Source organism: Tachyglossus aculeatus, chromosome 18 (assembly GCF_015852505.1).
Source record: "Tachyglossus aculeatus isolate mTacAcu1 chromosome 18, mTacAcu1.pri, whole genome shotgun sequence".
NCBI classification, from domain to species: domain Eukaryota; kingdom Metazoa; phylum Chordata; class Mammalia; order Monotremata; family Tachyglossidae; genus Tachyglossus; species Tachyglossus aculeatus.
In genome coordinates this window covers 9,209,851-9,226,903 of record NC_052083.1, presented here as the reverse complement: position 1 = coordinate 9,226,903, position 17,053 = coordinate 9,209,851, and the positions used below count along the sequence as shown (strand labels likewise).

Below are 17,053 nucleotides of genomic sequence, written 5' to 3'. Positions count from 1 at the left end.
TGTTCCGAGCGTGTTCGGTCGGACTTCTGCCTTAATCCGAACCAAATGGACACAGACTAGCAGAAGTATTTATTAAGCGGTTACTATAGCCAGAGGCCTGTACTAAGCGCTGGGAAAGAACATAGGGGGTGCGCGAGGAATACAGACAGGAGGAAATCTGTTCCTTATCGCAGATCGCCATTCTCAAGGGGGCTTGACAGCGTGATGAGTTTTCGTTTCTCCTCCGGCTCTGGATTTTCCACTTTCCGGCCCGCCCTCGGATTTTGGTGGACTCTGAAACTCTTGGCCTCCAGGGCCCAGCTGCCCTCTGACCTCAGGCTGTTTCCCTCCCACCTCTTGGATTGGGATTGGGCTGCTGGCGAACCCTGGGGGGAAAGCTCGCCTCTCCCCCCGTCAGTAAGGGCCTGCATCTTAGCTGTTTAATAATAATAATAGTAATGATAATAGTGGCATTTATTAAGCGCTTACTATGTGCAAAGCACTGTTCTAAGCTCTGGGGAGGTTACAAGGTGATCAGGTTATCCCAAGGGGGGTGCTCACAGTCTTCATCCCCATTTTCCAAGTGCTTACTATGTGCAAAGCACTGTTCTAAGCTCTGGGGAGGTTACAAGGTGATCAGGTTATCCCAAGGGGGGTGCTCACAGTCTTCATCCCCATTTTCCAGATGAGGGAACTGAGGCCCAGAGAAGTTAAGAGACTTGCCCAAAGTCAGCTGCCAATTGGCGGAGCTGGGATTTGAACCCATGATCTCTGACTCCAAAGCCTGGGCTCTTTTCCACTGAGCCACGCTGCTTCCCAGCCGTTCGCCTGGGAAACCTGGAAAATCCCTTTCCTGCTCTGTTTGTTCAGTGAGGGTATGGAGGGAGGCCCGGCCCTGCAACTGGCAGTGACCCCCCCGCCCCGGGAGGGAGCCAGGGTCTGAGGCCGCTCTCCGGCTTCCCCGTCGCTGACTAGCCGGACCCAGCCACGGGAGCCGAGTATCAGTCGAGTGCCCCGGCGACGGGGGAGGTTCATCCAACAAAAACGTTTTGGGTTTCAGACAAACACAACTCCACTTGGAAAGCCGCAGTAGCAAGAAGTGAGCCAAGTGGGAAAACACAAGTTTCCTTTTCTGGGAACCTCCGGGGGCTGCCGGCTCAGCATTGGATTCTCACGGAGGTTCCCCGGTGATTGGCCTCTTCCCTGTCCCGAGTCCAGAGGGGCTTGGGGCTGGGTAGCTAGGGATGGGGGTAAAAACACCCTGTCCACCGACAGCCCGGGATTGGGGGCAGTTTGGAAAAATAGAGGGTTAGTTCATGGGGCAGTTTCTGGAGGGAATGACCATCCTGTGCTCCGTCCCTTCCTAATCCGCTACCTTGGCTTCGGTTGCCCCCCCCGGGGCCCGGTGCTCTGGTTCTGTAACTGAGGGGAAGTTGGAGACGTACACCGCAGAAGCAGCGTGGCCTAGTGGATAGAGCCAAGGGCCTTGGTGTCAGGAGGACCCGGGTTCCAATCCTGGCTCCTCCATGTATCTGCTGTGTGACCCTGGGCAAGTCCCTTCCCCGTGCCTCAGTCACTGCATCTGTAAAATAGCCCACTGTTGGGTAGGGACTGTCTCTATATGTTGCCAATTTGTACTTCCCAAGCGCTTAGTACAGTGCTCTGCACATAGTAAGCGCTCAATAAATACGATTGATGATGATGATGATGGGGATTGAGGCTGTGAGTCCCATGTGGGACATGGACTATGTCCAACCTGATTATATCTGCCCCAGCGCTTAGTGCAGTGCCCGGCGCATGCCATATAATAACATATACCAAGTACTATAACCGAATACAACCCCACTTCCTGCCCCCCCCCCCCACCAAAGCCCCCTGTTTTTCCTATTAGCGCTGGGCTCCTTCCTCTTGACCACACAACAGCATCTTGTCCTCTCTGCCTGGACCAACGTCTCCGGAGCAGAAAGTCCCTTGGGCGGCTCTGCCCCGTAGACTTCAGTCCTGTGGCTCAGCGGAAGAGGAAGTTGGGCTCCGGAGCCTGGCCTGCCGGGCCCGGGTCGGTGCCATCTGCCTGCTAGCCTTGCTTTGTGTTTCTCTGAGCAGATATGTGCCCCGGTGGATTCGTCCAACCCCCTGGTTGTCAAGAATCACAATGAGGTCCTGCGCTGCTTCACGGTCCTGGGTAAGGTGGGGTGCAACCTGAGGCTGGCTCTCACCTACCGAGGACTCCCCCTTCTAGACTTTGAGCCAGCTGTTGGATAGGGACCGTCTCTATATGATGCCAACTTGTACTTCCCAAGCGCTTAGTACAGTGCTCTGCACACAGTAAGCGCTCAATAAATATGATTGAATGACTCTTTACCCCCCCCACACCACCTTCGCTCCGCACTGGGGCTTCGGGGGCTGTTTGTGCTGGATTGGGAGGCCAGCAAACCGCTCCTTCAGAGAGCCGTCTGGGGTTGGGGAGGTGCTGCCCTTGTTTTTTCCCTTCCCGCGATGGGGTGGCCACTCCTCCCTCTCCCTTTCCCTCACCTTTCTCCACTTTCTCCCTCGTCCTTCTCCTCCTTCGAACGGTGTGCCCGCCCCGCTCTACAGCCTGCTCCTTCCCAGACCGCCTTTTGGCCTTCCTGCTCCCTAAACTGGAGAACAACAATGAGCGAATCCGGGTGGGAACGCTACTTGTCATGAGGCAAGTCATCAATTCTGCCTGTAAGTAACTCAAGGGCCAGGCCTTGCCTCCCTTCCTCGGGCTGATGGCACCGGTCGGGGGACAGGAGGGGTCGGCCTCCTGTGCCGTATTCCTTCTCCGCCAGCACGCTCCGGGCTACTTCCCGCTTTCCAGAGCGTGTCGGGGCAGCGAGATGGGTGAACTCAAGAGCAGTCCTGGAAAAGCCCTGGCTGAGGGCAGCATAGGGAGTTGGTTCAGGCGAAGGCTAAGTTGTTGCCAGCTTGTACTTCCCAAGCGCTTAGTCCAGTGCTCTGCACACAGTGAGTGCTCAATAAATACGATTGAATGAATGAATAAGGGGTCTCTGGAGTTGGCGATGTTGCTTTGTCCTTTTCCTCTGCTTAGGCTGAAATATCTGGGCTTCTGGATAGGCGGAGGCCTGCTCCCCGCTACGTACCCCTGCCAGGAGAGCATTCATTCAGTAGTATTTATTGAGCACTTACCGTGTGCAGAGCACCATGCTAAGCACGTGGGAGAGTACAATACAACGCTTGAGTGGTCAGAATGGATTTGGACCGAGCCCCAGTTCAGCGATCGGTCCCGTTCCCGTCTCTGGCCCTGGTTCTGGTCCCGGCTCCCCCTCTTCTCGCCAACCTTAACCAAGCTCAGCGCTGAAGCAGGGCCCAAGGGAGAACCAGTCTGTCTGCTCCGCGGCCCCTTCCCCACCTCCCTCTACCCTCTCTCCCTCCGGCTGGCCCTGATGGGCAGGCGGAGTGAGGGCCGGACACCAGGGGAGTCGGTGCTGATGCTCTCTTGGGGTGCATCATCAGGCTGCCCAACTGGGGCTCCTCATGGAGACAGGGCCCGGCCTGCTCAGTCCTTCCGGACCCCGCTATGTCCCTGACACCCACAGCTCCTCTATCTGAGCTCCGCTCAGCTCAGAGACCCTTTGGTACTTCCACCCAATCCCTGGAATGGTCCCTTAGCCTCTTCCGGCTGGAGCGTAGTCCGCTCGTCACCAACAGCAAGGGTCCGAGAACCTGCCCCGATTAAGTTTCATATTTGAAGTTGGAAGGGAGGAAGAACAGAGCTAAAAGACCAGAGAATTCAGCCGTCAGTGCCACTCTCCACTTAGTTCTGGTGTTCAGGGTGGGGCTAACGGGAGGTGTTTATGCTCGGGGAGGAATTGGGGAGGGGTGAGGATGGAGGGCATTCTGACTTCTCTGTTCCTTGCAACCTTTGATCCTGGCTGGGATGTGGCGGGTCCTGCTGGGTTTTCACAGAGCCAGGGATCGCTTCCTGAGCAGGTGATGATGGCGGTTTAGAGTTTGGGGGCCAGCAGTCCAAGCCTGATCTTTGGCTCTCTCTCAGCTACTCAGATGGAGATCAAAAAGCCCTTTATCCTGTCTTCCATGAGGCTGCCCCTGATGGACACCAACAACAAGGTAACCAGAATGGCTTCTCCCTAGTCTCCGGCCTTCTTAGCAATTAGGGAGACGGGTCTGCGCCATCTATTTATGTTGACCACTCTGGCTGTTTATCTCCCACGTTAAAGGGTAAGCTCCTCACGGTCAGGGATAGGGTCACTTGGTTATTCTGGTACTTCCAAGCATCTACTACAGTATACCGCACCAAGCAGATGCTCAGTTAATGCTCCTCCTCCTCCTCCCCTTAATACTACTGTGGTAGGAAATGAGAAGCAGCATGGCCTAGTGGCCTAGGCCTGAGAGACAGAAGACCTGGATTTTACTCTCCCCTCTGCCACTCATCTGCTGTGTGACCTTGGGCAGTGGCTCAGTGGAAAGAGCCCGGGCTTTGGAGTCAGAGGTCATGGGTTCAAATCCTGGCCCTGCCAATTGTCAGCTGTGTGACTTTGGGCAAGTCACATCACTTCTCCGTGCCTCAGTTACCTCATCTGTAAAATGGGGATTGACTGTGAGCCCCACATGGGACAACCTGATCGCCTTGTAATCTCCCCAGCGCTTAGAACAGTGCTTTGCACATAGTAAGCGCTTAATAAATGCCATCATCATTATTATTATTATTATTACTTAACCTCCCTGTGCCTGTTTCCTCATCTGTAAAATGGGGATTGACTGTGAGCCCCACATGGGACAACCTGATCACCTTGCAATCTCCCCAGTGCTTAGAACAGCGCTTTGCACATAGTAAGCGCTTAATAAATGCTATTATTATTATTATTATTATTATTATAATAAATGCCATCATTATTATTACTATTACTTAACTTCCCTGTGCCTCAGTTTCCTTACCTGTAAAATGGGGATTGACTGTGAGCCCCACATGGGACAACCTGATCGCCTTGTAATCTCCCCAGCACTTAGAACAGTGCTTTGCACATAGTAGCGCTTAATAAATGCCATCATTATTATTATTATTATTATTATTACTTAACCTCCCTGTGCCCGTTTCCTCATCTGTAAAATGGGGATTGACTGTGAGCCCCACATGGGACAACCTGATCACCTTGTAACCTCCCCAGTGCTTAGAACAGCACTTTGCACATAGTAAGCGCTTAATAAATGCCATCATTATGATTATTATTATTAATTCCCTGTGCCTCAGTTTCCTCACCTGTAAAATGGGGATTGACTATGAGCCCCACATGGGACAACCTGATCACCTTGTAATCTCCCCAGTGCTTAGAACAGTGCTTTGCACATAGTAAGCAGTTAATAAATGCCATCATTATTATTATTACTTCCCTGTGCCTCAGATTCCTCATCTGTAAAATGGGGGTTAAATCCTACTCCCTCCTAGTTAGATTGGGAGTTCCCTGTGGGTCAGGCACTGTAGCTACCTTAGGGCTTAGTGCAGTGCTTGGTGTATACTAAGGGCTTAACATCATCGTCATCATCAGTCGTATTTATTGAGCGCTTACTGTGTGCAGAGCACTGTACTAAGCGCTTGGGAAGTACAAGTTGGCAACATATAGAGACAGTCCCTACCCAGCAGTGGGCTCATTGGGGAAAAAAAAGAAAACCCGCAGTGAGGAGCAGCAGCTGAGAGCGGTCTGTGCCTGCCTGATTCCCCCCGGGGAAGCCGCTGCCCGGGCCAGATTCCAGCTTTAAAGCAGGCATCAGGATGGGCATCTTGGGACTGGTAGAGAGCTCCAACCGCGGGCTGGCCGTGGGTCGAGGGGTGCGGGGAACCCGGGGGGTGCAAGGAGTGGGATGCGGCTGGCCGAACTTCCCGCCCCGGCAGGTGAAGCGAGCTGTGGTGCAGGTGATCAGCGCGATGGCCCACCATGGCTACCTGGAGCAGCCCGGCGGGACAGTCATGTTGGAGTACATCGTGCGACAGTGTGCCCTCGCCCCGGATCCCTCGGTATGGCGTCGCCCCGTAACGTCCTGGGGTCTGGTTCATTCATTCATTCAGTCAATCGTATTTGTGGGGCGCTTACTGTGTGCGGAGCGCTGTACTAAGCGCTTGGGAAGTACCAGTTGGCAGCGTATAGAGACGGTCCCTACCCAACAGCGGGCTCGCAGTCTAGAAGGGGGAGACAGAGAACCAAAAAGAACTTATTAACAAAATAAAAATAAATAGAAGAAATGTGTACAAATAAAATAAATAACTAATAAAAAATAAATGTGATAAATAAATAAGTAATCGTAAAACTTCATTGGTGGCTCCATTATGCAGTACTTGAGGAAATTTGTTTTGTTTTGCTGTCTGTCTCCTCCTTCTAGACTGTGAGCCCGTTGTTGGGTAGGGGCCGTCTCTATGTGTTGCCGACTTGTACTTCCCAAGCGCTTAGTACGGTGCTCTGCACACAGTAAGCGCTCAATAAATACGATTGAATGAATAAATAGGGTAATAAATACGTACAAACATATATACATATGTACAGATGCTGTGGGGAGGGGAAGGAAGTAAGGTGAGGGGGAGGAGGGGGAGAGGAAGGAGGGGACTCAGTCTGGGAAGGCCTCCTGGAGGAGGTGAGCTTTGAAGGGAGGAAGAGAGCTAGCTAAAATATGGAACGCGTCACGAAGTTGCGTGTCTGGTTGGGAGTAATGGCGGGGAAGTGGCGGGGGGGGCCCTCCCTAAATGCCGCTCTGGAGGACGAAGACTCCCCGTGCAATGGCGAGGGGGCTTGTTGGGCACCCAGCCTGACATTCTGCTGCAAGTGAGGTGGATGAGTGGGGGCGATGGGACTGATGGAGGTCAATGGAGTTGACCCCGTAACCGTTCGACAGACAGGAAGGCGTCGGGGGATCCTGGTAGTCCTGTCCGTTGGGAGCCGCTCTGAGCTGCTCGGCGGGTACTCCGGGGTCTCCGGCCCAGGGAGGAAAAGCCCGAAGCAGTAGCCCAGCTGACTTCTCATTTTCCTACATCCTCTCTTGCCAAGCCCAAGAAGCAATCTCCTGACACCGAAGACCTGACCAGCGACAGCGTGCGCATCATCAGCATCAACACCCTCTATCTCATCAGCACCACCGTGGACAGGATGAATGAGGTGAGGCCTCCCGGCCTCTCCGCCTCCACGGGGTGGCCGCCCGTCGCTGGGGTTGGGGAGGCCGTCTGGATGTACGGGATCTTGCTGGGTGGGAGGGGGGCTAAAGTTGTGGAAGTTGGAGGGGGCTGGTGTGGAAGAGTCAGCGTTTTCCTCGGGGAAGGAAGAAGAATAAGTCCAGGGGACAGCAACTGCCTGCCTATTGTCTTCCCGTTCTTCCCTTTCTAGCCCCTTCCCCTGTCTTCCCACCCGCTCTGGGGCCCGTTGATGGGCCACTGTAAAGCTGGGCGCAAGAGCAGAGAGAGGAAGTAAATGATCGCCCAAAGGCCCTCAAGTCCCTGGGATTTTTTGACTAATGCCTGAGGAAAATCACATCCGTGGCCAGATGAAAGAACCCGGCAGGAGGGTTTAGCGTTTGGGCGAATAGTCGGCGTGCGGTCTGAAATTGGCCTCTGGGTGTGAGACCTCATCCCTTTAGGTTCTCCATGGAGTCCCAGGGCCCGGGATCTTCCTGGACCAGGAAGCCATTGACTTTGCTCTTGGGTGGGTTCAGCCTTGGATCCAACTAAGCAGGTTGCCTCAGTGACCAGAATCCTGGCGACTGAGCGTGGAAGGGTGCATCCGGCAGAGGGATGGGTGGTTTCAGGCCCAGAGGAGCCGGAGCGGCGGGACCAGAAATACCCTCGATGAGCTGTGTCCTTTGCCCCCGACTAGGTGCTGTGGCCCTTCCTCCTGGAGTTCCTGACCCCCATACAGTTCACCAATGCACTGACCCCCCTCTGCAAGAGCCTCGTGCACCTGGCCGCGAAGAGGCAGGAGGAAGGAGAGAACGCATTCCTGCTCCAGTATGACTCCCACGGTGTGTCCCGTGGGTACTTGGGGCAATGCCACTGACAGTTACCAACCCCGCCCCTCAGAAGTTTGGAGCCTTGAATGAATGGGTCTTTCCCTCTCCCCTCCCTTCTCTCTCATCGCAGTGAACTTGCCCTCTCCATTCGCCCTGAAGACAAGGCTCCTGGTGAGTTTTTCCTGCAGTGGCTGGGCGATTTGGGGGAACTTAACCTTCACTTCCGTTTCCTAAAGTAGGGCTGAGCCCGACTCTGAAGCAGGGGGGCACTCAGAAGGACTCGGGCTGGGGGTGAATTCTTCCCCTTAGTCTGGTTGTCCGGGGGCTGGAATTGAGTGGACTCCTGGCTAGCAGGGACTGACCGCCCCAGAGTGCAGGCTCCGTCTTTACGGGCAAGACCTGGCCGGCTTAGCTGTCCCTGGCCTAGATTCATCTCCGGGGGAAGATGATTTTTGACTCATGACTCCCTCGTTCCAACTGGGCTGCCCCGGGGCCATTGGATGGGCTGTCTGGTGGACTGATCTCAGCTTTCTCTGTCAGTCCCCCAAGCCAGGAATAAGTGATCCTGAACGGAGGAGGAGGGCTGGACTTAGTTACGGTGGGCTGTTTCTGTTCTCTGGCTCCCTGATTAATGGAAAGGGGTCCCCTGGGGAGGTGGCCGATACCCCCCACCCCCAGGAGAACCTGCCGCTAGCCGCCCTGTCCGGACGGCCGGGGCCCACCTCTCCCTGGAGCTAGGCAGCCGTGACCTTATCTGATGGCCTTTCTGCCCTCCGCATGCCAGATCGTGTCCTCCCACCCTTTCCTGGGGGAGGGCCGCGGGGTAGCCAGTCTGCGGCTCCTGGGCGCTCTCCACCTGAACATCCACCCCGCCGTGGGGCCTCGTTGGAAGAAGACCATACCCGCCTTGGTGGATTTCCTGGAAGGTGAAGCCCTGGCTGGGTGAGGGCAGGGAGCTGGGTGCCCAAGGAGGTAGGACAGGAGAGAGAGAGAGACTGACTAGAAGCTGACACTTTTATGCCCACTGGCGAAGCTCCCTGTGGGAATGGAGAAGCCCTTTTCCCTGAGGCATCCCTGGGTCTTGGTTGGGACCGAAATTTCCTCCTTGCAATACAGCTGAAAAGTTGGGAGGGTGGTTTCTCTCTCTGGGAAAGGCCCAAGTTGCCGCCAGGACCACGGGGAGCTGGTCGCGGGTCCCTCCGGAAACAGGAGGCCGGAGGGCGGGGATGGCACGCCATCAGGGAACGGGGGAAAGGAGGGTAGATATTCTCCAGGCGAGCAGAACTTCAGAGAGCTCAGCCATATGGGAGCATGGGGGCCTGGACTGTCGGGGGGCAAACCTTACCCTAGGGGAAGATGAGCGGGGCTGCGTTTCGACAAGGGTCGGGGCTCTGGACGGGGCTGAGTGTGGCTCTAAGGGTGAGCTGGACCCGGGCCCTGCCCTGCCCCTTTCCCTCCCCCACCAGGGCTGCGGGAGGCTTGGCCAGAGCCCAGACTGACTGACTGCTTTTTCCAGAGAACACCGAGGACTCCCTGTCTCAAAAGGAGTGGGAGGAGAGGCTGCTGATGGTAAGGGATGGCTAGTTGGGCCACAGGGGGCCAGGAGCCTGTGGAGGGTGGGGCCGTTTCCTTTCAGGAGAGGGCCGGAATGGCTCCTCAGCGGGGAAGAGACATCGATCGAGGGGACGTCAGAGAGGCCGGGCCCTGGCATTTAGAATGATGACTTGCCAGGCCGTTGCCCGGCCCCCAGGGTGGCAAGGATCTATGTGGGGTAGGGAGGTGGGCTAGGCCGAGGGGCCCCGAGGGTGAGCAGGACGGGGCCTGAGGTGGTCAGCTCGGGTGGAGGGGCCAGGGGCCATGGAGAGAAGGAGGGGTTTGCATCCAGAGTGACCTTGCCAACTGTCTGCTGGGCTGCTGCTGCTTCTCTGAGTCTCGGGGGACACGGCGCCCCTGCACTCTGTCCACCCCCTGCCCAAAGGAGGAGATGACCTAGATTTCCCTCCCTCCTGCCCTGCCAGCTCACCGCCTCTCCCCTCCTCGACCAGCCAGGATTCTCTCTGCCCTGGACTGGGAAAATGAACCCCAGGGCATCTGCTGTTCAGAGTGGGGGTGGCCTGGCTTTTACTTCCTAGGGCTCTTCTCTGTGCCCCTCCATACTGACCCACTCCCCAGAGGAGGGGGACTAGAATTTGGGACAGAAAGAGGATGGGTAGAAGGGCAAGACTGTGGTTTTGGACTGTCCTTGCACGGAGGACTTCGTGCCCATCGACGTTGCCTGCCCGTCTCCAGGACTGAACTGGACTACCCCAACCCCTTAGGGGACACTTGGGCTTCCCTCTCCCCTCTTCCTTCGCTCAGTGGCCCGTGTTCTCCTGCACAGTTTCTTCGGGACACCCTCACCGTGGTGGCCGAGAGCACTTGGATTTCCCAACTCAGCCTGGAGATGTGTCAGCAGCTGAACTGCTACAATGGATCTCCCCTCGAGAAGGTCTGTGGGAGGGGGGTGGGTTGGATAGAGAACGCCGGAGTCGGGGATGGCACCGGCGGGAGAAGTTGGGCCCTGAGAAGCCAAGCCCTCCTTCATCGCCCAGTAATCATAATAATAATGATGGCACTTATTAAGTGCTTACTATGTGCAAGGCACTGTTCTAAGCGCTGGGGAGGTTACCAGGTAATCAGGTTGTCCCATGGGGGGGCTCACAGTCTTTGTCCCCATTTTACAGATGAGGGAACTGAGGCACAGAGAAGGTAAATGACTTGCCCAAAGTCCCACAGCTGACAAGTGGATTTGAACCCATGGCCTCTGACTCCAGAGCCCGGGCTCTTTCCACTGAGCCACGCTGCTTTTCTAGAGGTCTCCAGTGCTCCACAGGAGACCTGTCTCCCCAGTGAGGGCAGCGCTTTGCCCCTTAGACTGTGTCAGAGGAAGGAGAAGAATGGTTAGCGCACGCACGTCTCTGGGGGCGGTCTCAGCTGGAGCCGATTGGACTGAGTTTGCAAACACAGTGGGTAGCTTGGGACCAACCCTAAGGCATTTTTCCCTTCTGAAAACCCCACAGGAGGGGCAGAGAAGTCCCAGGACTGGGAACTAGCCCTTCCCTACCTATTAAACCCGTGCCCTTGGGCCCCAGACCCATCCTCCAGCAGGGACGATCTCCAAACGGGGGTTCACTTCTCCCAGACAAATCCCACATTTCAGGAAAACACACATTATCCCGCCCAGCTGTTCTTTCCTATGCCACGCCGTGTTTTCTGCAGCCACGCGTTGTAGGGAGAACACTCCCCATCAGCAGGCTAGATCCAAAAATTATGGAAAAACTGTGTGGAGCAGAAATCCAACCGCGAACTGGGAAGATTGTTATTATTATCATTATGATTAGCTTGGGTCCTGAGCTGCCTTCACCCACGGTTCCTGTAAAATGCGAACAGCTTGTTCACTGAGCTGCTGGGGTGTCCGGTTAGCCAGAGGGGTGTGCTCAGGGATTTAAGGAACTATGCCCCCGTCGCAGGAGACTAGCCACTGGGAATGAGACTTCCCCCGATGAGTTTGGAGTGCTCAATCGCTCTCCCTCCATTCTCCCCTTGCCCCCACCCCCTTCCTCTCCTTCCATCCTCCTCCAAACCACCAGGGCTGGACCCTGCCCGCCTGCCTTGACTTTCCCATTCCTAGGGGCCAGAGCCGGCTCGATTCCGGGCCAGCCTCCTGGCCGACAGGAGCCGGGCCTCCCATTGTCCCAGGCGATGGGACTAGGTCCGTGGAGTGATGGCAGCTACCTCGGGACTCTACAACGGAGACTTTTTCTTCCAGAATTTCTTGTATAAATGCATCGGGACCACTCTGGGGGTGTGTTCCAACAAAGATATGGTGAGGAAGCAGCTGCAGGAGCTGCTGGAAACGGCCAGATACCAGGAGGAAAGCGAGCGGGAGGTAAGAGCCCCCCTCCCACCCGCCCCTACCCCCCACCATAAGGGCGGATGGCCAGGATGTCCTGGTGGTCGGCATCCCGTGCTCTGACTCGGTGGCTCTCCTGTCCTTAGCCACCACTTTCCACCTGGGGGTTGGGAGAGGAGAGGGGAGGGGCTGGAGATCCCGGACTGAGCTAGGCATCCGTCCCCTCTCCCACCCTGCAGTAGGGGAACCAGGGAACGCGAGGCTAGCAGGTCCAGAGGGGGCCAAACGGTGCCCGGTCAGGTCAACTCTCTGACTGAGCAAAGTGGCTCTCGTGCGCACGGGTAGGGAGTACACAATCTCAGCACCTGGAAAGCCGAGCGCCAGCCAGATGTCGGGGAGTAAGCCCGGTCGCACATCAGTTGGGTGCCCCCGTGGTCGGGCAATTCATTGCCCCTATCCCGAGCTCCTCTCTGTTCTCATCCCGTGCTGACTGCTGAAGCTCAGAGATGGATGCGCTCTTTTCCGGGGCCCCCCGGGGCTACCGCTGTTGGCTTTTTTTGGGGTGGGCCCTCGTCCCTGGCTATGGAGGGGATGGCTCTTGCCGATGGGACAGTGAGTGGAGAGTTGGGGGAGGGAGACGAGCCGGAAGTGGCAACCTATTCTTGAGTTGCCCCAAGGGGCCAGGGGAGACCCTGGGAGTCCCTGGGCCATTTGAGCAGAAGCTGGGCCCGGCTGCTGAGCCTGGGTAGAAAGTTGTAGCCTTCCTTCCTTCCCTCCCTTCCTACCGACCCTAACTCAGGGGAGCCCTTTCCCTCCTCCTCCTTCATCCCCCGCCCTCACCAGGGACTCGCATGCAGCTTTGGAATCTGTGCAGTCACCCACCTAGACGACACTTTGGCCAAGCTGGAAGACTTTGTCAAGTCGGATGTGTTCAAGAAGACCATAGGAAGGTTCACCCTTTTTAAGGTACACAGCCCTGCTCCTCTGCTCAGGAGACCACAGGGAGGTGGCAGTCCCTGCGGGCCTGAAATTGGGAATAAATGGTCCTTTTTCTTTCTGGGATTCCCTTACTGCCGCCACTTTTCTCTGACTCCTCTCCTGAGGGCAGGATTGAGGTGGGGGGCGGCGGGGAGGAAGAGGGGCCGCTGCTCTAGAGGAAATTACTTGGGGGAATCCCCAAGGATTTCCCAGTCTCTGCCCTCCAGTTTGTCCCCCTTGCAACAGACAGGGAACAGGACTGTCTCCCCTAGGGTGAGGGAGCAAGGCAAAATCCGAGACAGGACACTGGGACCTCTGCCCCAAGACTTGGCTAGCATCAGTCGGGGTTGGGGAAGGGATAAGGGACTGCAGTTTGAGGAGAATGAGCTTCATCTTTGTTCGGGGGCTGGCTTTATCACCACCCGACCCCAAAGGGCTGGGTCATATGAGGAGCCCTACGGAAGGAATCCTGCTCCTGCGTCCGGCCTGGAGGCTCTGAGCAGGGGGATTTTCCTGACTCCTCACGGGAACACCGTAATCCGACCGTTACCCCTCTCTTTCCCATCCTCTCCTCCCTTTCCCTCTCTTCCCCTCCTCCTCCCATCCTTCACCATTTCTGGCACCCAGGGACTTCTCAGACCTCAGGGAAGGAACCCTCTTGGGTTGAGTTGGCCCGTCGGTCCGTTTTCTTTGGAGTGCGACCTTTGCTGGGCTGGAGTTCTGTAGATTTTCCTTTCTATGGCATTTAAGCTCTTACTGTGTGTCACGCACTTTCTAAGTGCTGGGATATCATCATCATCATCATCAATCGTATTTATTGAGCACTTACTATGTGCAGAGCACTGTACTAAGCGCTTGGGAAGTACAAATTGGCAACATATAGAGACAGTCCCTACCCAACAGCGGGCTCACAGTCTAAAAGGGGGAGACAGAGAACAAAACCAAACATACTAACAAAATAAAATAAATAGAATAGATATGTACAAGTAAAATAAATAAATAGAGTAATAAATATGTACAAACATATATACATATATACAGGGATAGATACAAGTTATCAGGTTGGACACCGCCCCTGTCCCACATGGGGCTCCCAGGCTAAGTAGGTATTGAATTCCCATTTCCAATTGAGGAAACTGAGGCACGGGTAATTTAAGTGGCGTGCACACAGTTAGCATGTAGCAAAGCTGGGATTAAAACCCAGGCCCTCTGATTTCCAGCCCTGGGTTGGGATTCTGAAATGTCCCATGGTGACCCAGTGGAAAACCCCTTCTCCCTGCTTGCCCACCCACCCCCGCCCCCTCCTCCGCTCCACCCCCTTTGGTTTAACGGGGCCGCCGGGTACCGCCCGTGGGGTGCAGGTGTTCCCCTTTCTCCCACGTCTCCGTCCGTTCAGGATCGCAACGATACCGAGGTGGAGAAAGTGAAGAGTACCTTGATCCTGTGCTACGGCCACGTGGCCGTGCAGGCCCCACCGGAGCTGGTGCTGTCCAGAATCGAGGCCGACATCCTCCGAAATGTCTTCCAGTATTTTAACACGAAGGTAGCAGCGGCGGGCCGGGGGGGGTGTGGGTAAGGTGGGGTGCGGCTTCCGCAGAGAAGGGCCTCCGGATTGCCACAGCTTTTCCATCCTTGGCGGGCTCCGAGAGCTGGGGAGGGTGACCCCCAGGGTGGGCCGGTCGGTTGGTCCCGGCTGACTGGGCTGGCCCGGGGCGAGGGCAGGGCGTGCTGGAGGCGGCAGGATTCTCTAACTTCATTTTGTTTTACTTTTTTTTTTGTTGTTCAGGTTCTGGGGATAAAGGTAGAAACCAAGGTACAGTGTATAGGAACGAAAGCCCCCCGGTGTGATCTCCTCCTCCTCCTCCTCCTCCTGTCCCTCTTCGCTCCGCCTCTGTCTCTGCCTGTGTCCGTGGGGGAGGCCAGCGTGCCGGGCCCTCCCCACTTCGACTGGGTTGCGGCCCGTTAGCCGGACCCGCCCTGACCCTCTAGTCAGGCACCACCCAAGGCCGAGCCAAAAGGCCCTTTGCTAATGGGTTTCCCATCCTGGCCTCCGATGGGCACTCACCCAACCCAAACACCCTCTCTAATAATAACAATAATAATAATAATGATGATGATGATGGCATTTATTAACCACTTACTACGTGCAAAGCACCGTTCTAAGCGCCGGAGAGATTATAAGGTGATCAGGTTGTCCCACGGGGGGCTCACAGTCTTCATCCCCATTTTCCAGATGAGGTAACTGAGGTACAGAGAAGTTAAGCGGCTTGCCCGAGGTCACACAGCTGACAGTAGGCGGAGCCGGGATTTGAAACTATCTAGTCATTTGGGGTCAGGCAGCTGGCGGTGGCTTTGGGTTCTATCGCCCAAGCAACTCCGTGACGGGCCGGAGGCTGGAGGATGCTAGTGCCCTTAATTAGGTAATTTTTCCTGGGGAGAAGGGAGAGGCAGGAACAAAGACTGGGATTAAAGGAGACCGATTTGCTGGGAATTCTGACCAGGTCTCTCTCCTGGAGCCCCTTTCAAGCTGCTCCTTCCAACCCTGGGGGAGGGTTAGGGTCAGCTGGAATTGAGCCCTGATGGGGTCTGGGCCCTGATTCCCCATCAGAATCCAGGCCTGGGCTCCCCGGCAGGGCCTGCCTTGGTTGGGGAGGGAAGAAGAGGAGGAGGAGGCAGAGGCAGCCTTCATCGGGCCCCTCAGCCTTCAGCGTAAGGCTGAAAGTGGACAGGGTGACAAGCTTGGGGGGCTGTGGCCCCCTCCCTGCCAGGCCCTGGGAGGCTTTGGGGCAACTAACACCCGTAAGATTCATTCCCCGCAGTATGGGAACAGAGGGACCATCAGAGAAAGCAGGAGATGGGTATATCTTTCTCACTTACTTTAATCGTTTGTATCATTTCCTACTGCCGTTCTCGTCGGTCGTTTCGTTACCCACTCCTGTTTCTGTCGTACGTTTGCCGCTGTGTCTGCCTGTCTCCCCTGGTGGGCAGAATCTGCGTCTTCTACTTGAGTTCATTCGGTCGTATTTATTGGGCGCTTACTGTGTGCAGAGCACTGTACTGAGCACTTGGGAAGTACAAGTTGGCAACAAGCTGAGCCGTACGTTTCCACGTGCCAGTCCATCAGTGATGCTCAATCAATCAATCGTATTTATTGAGCGCTTACTATGTGCAGAGCACTGTACTAAGCGCTTGGGAAGTACAAATTGGCAACATATAGAGACAGTCCCTACCCAACAGTGGGCTCACAGTCTAAATGTTCAGTGAGCGCTTGCTGTGTGGAGCCCCGACGTGAGCGCTTGGGAGGATGCCGCAGGGTTGGTGGCCACGGTCCTAGTCCTCAGGGGACTCAGTAGCCAGGCCGGCAATAAATACTGGTGTGGCTCGCTGTAGCCCCGCTGTCTAGGAGCTCACGGCGTAATAGGAGAAATCGAAAGCCTAATGGCGAATAGTGAAAAGAGGCTTGGTCGGGGCCCGGGACCCAGGGGCCAGGCTTTTGCTCCCGTGCTAGGGGGAGGAGTGGGTTTGGGCTTCCCGGGTCACTGGCCTGCCGCCCCCTGAGCTGAGGCAGCTCATTCTTGTCTTCCTTTGACCTGCCCTGCCTTGCCCGGGGTGTCTTCCCTTCAGGATCTGACGCTGAAGCTGTGCCTCATCCGGAGCCTGTGTATGATCAGCCAGGCCATCTGCAACAGCGTGCAGGCCACCTCCTTCGTCTTCACCCGCAAAGCGGAGCTGGTGGCTCAGATGGTGGTGAGCGCGGCCGGACCGGGCTGGAGGCCGGGTTGACCGGGGGGCTCAGGTGGTGGCGAGGCCGGGCTGGGCTGGGGGCTGAGAGAATTGGGTTGGGGGGCGGGGGTGGACAAGTGGCTCAGATGGTGGTGATGGAAGGAGGCGATTGCTGGGACTTGGGAGGCGGGATGGGCGGGGATGGCTTTGAGATGCCCGGCGGGGAGAGGAGAGTGAGCGGAGGGCTGGTTTGAGCCTCTCAAGGGAGCGTCGGGGTGGGGGCTGACTGGGGATGTGGCTTGCTCTGCCCAGGAGTTTATCAAAGCAGAACCCCTGGACTCATTGAGGACCCCGATTCGCAAGAGAGCGATGATCACCTGCTCGTACCTGGTGTATCCTTTTCCCTCCCGCGGGCCGGGCGAGACCCAGAATCACCTCGGGGGCTTCCAGCCAGGGATCCAGACTCTTTCTCTCCCACCCCACTGGGGTGGG

At 56.2% G+C, this 17,053-nt stretch overlaps 1 protein-coding gene across 2 annotated transcripts in view; it reads left to right on the top strand.

Moving 5' to 3' along the window:
- Positions 1–17,053, top strand: part of MROH1 (maestro heat like repeat family member 1) — a 67,404-nt gene that overhangs the window by 25,009 nt on the left and 25,342 nt on the right. The window contains exons 10-25 of one of the 2 annotated variants that reach the window (XM_038759947.1): positions 2,083–2,161; positions 2,575–2,688; positions 4,019–4,092; positions 5,873–5,995; positions 7,017–7,124; positions 7,836–7,980; positions 8,099–8,139; positions 8,753–8,894; positions 9,485–9,537; positions 10,349–10,456; positions 11,777–11,896; positions 12,704–12,826; positions 14,235–14,381; positions 14,625–14,651; positions 16,463–16,585; positions 16,874–16,953. In XM_038759947.1, the coding sequence (XP_038615875.1) occupies positions 2,083–2,161; positions 2,575–2,688; positions 4,019–4,092; positions 5,873–5,995; positions 7,017–7,124; positions 7,836–7,980; positions 8,099–8,139; positions 8,753–8,894; positions 9,485–9,537; positions 10,349–10,456; positions 11,777–11,896; positions 12,704–12,826; positions 14,235–14,381; positions 14,625–14,651; positions 16,463–16,585; positions 16,874–16,953 (1,607 nt within the window). The remainder of the gene's footprint in view (positions 1–2,082; positions 2,162–2,574; positions 2,689–4,018; positions 4,093–5,872; positions 5,996–7,016; positions 7,125–7,835; positions 7,981–8,098; positions 8,140–8,752; positions 8,895–9,484; positions 9,538–10,348; positions 10,457–11,776; positions 11,897–12,703; positions 12,827–14,234; positions 14,382–14,624; positions 14,652–16,462; positions 16,586–16,873; positions 16,954–17,053) is intronic. The other variant, XM_038759948.1, reaches the window with a different exon arrangement.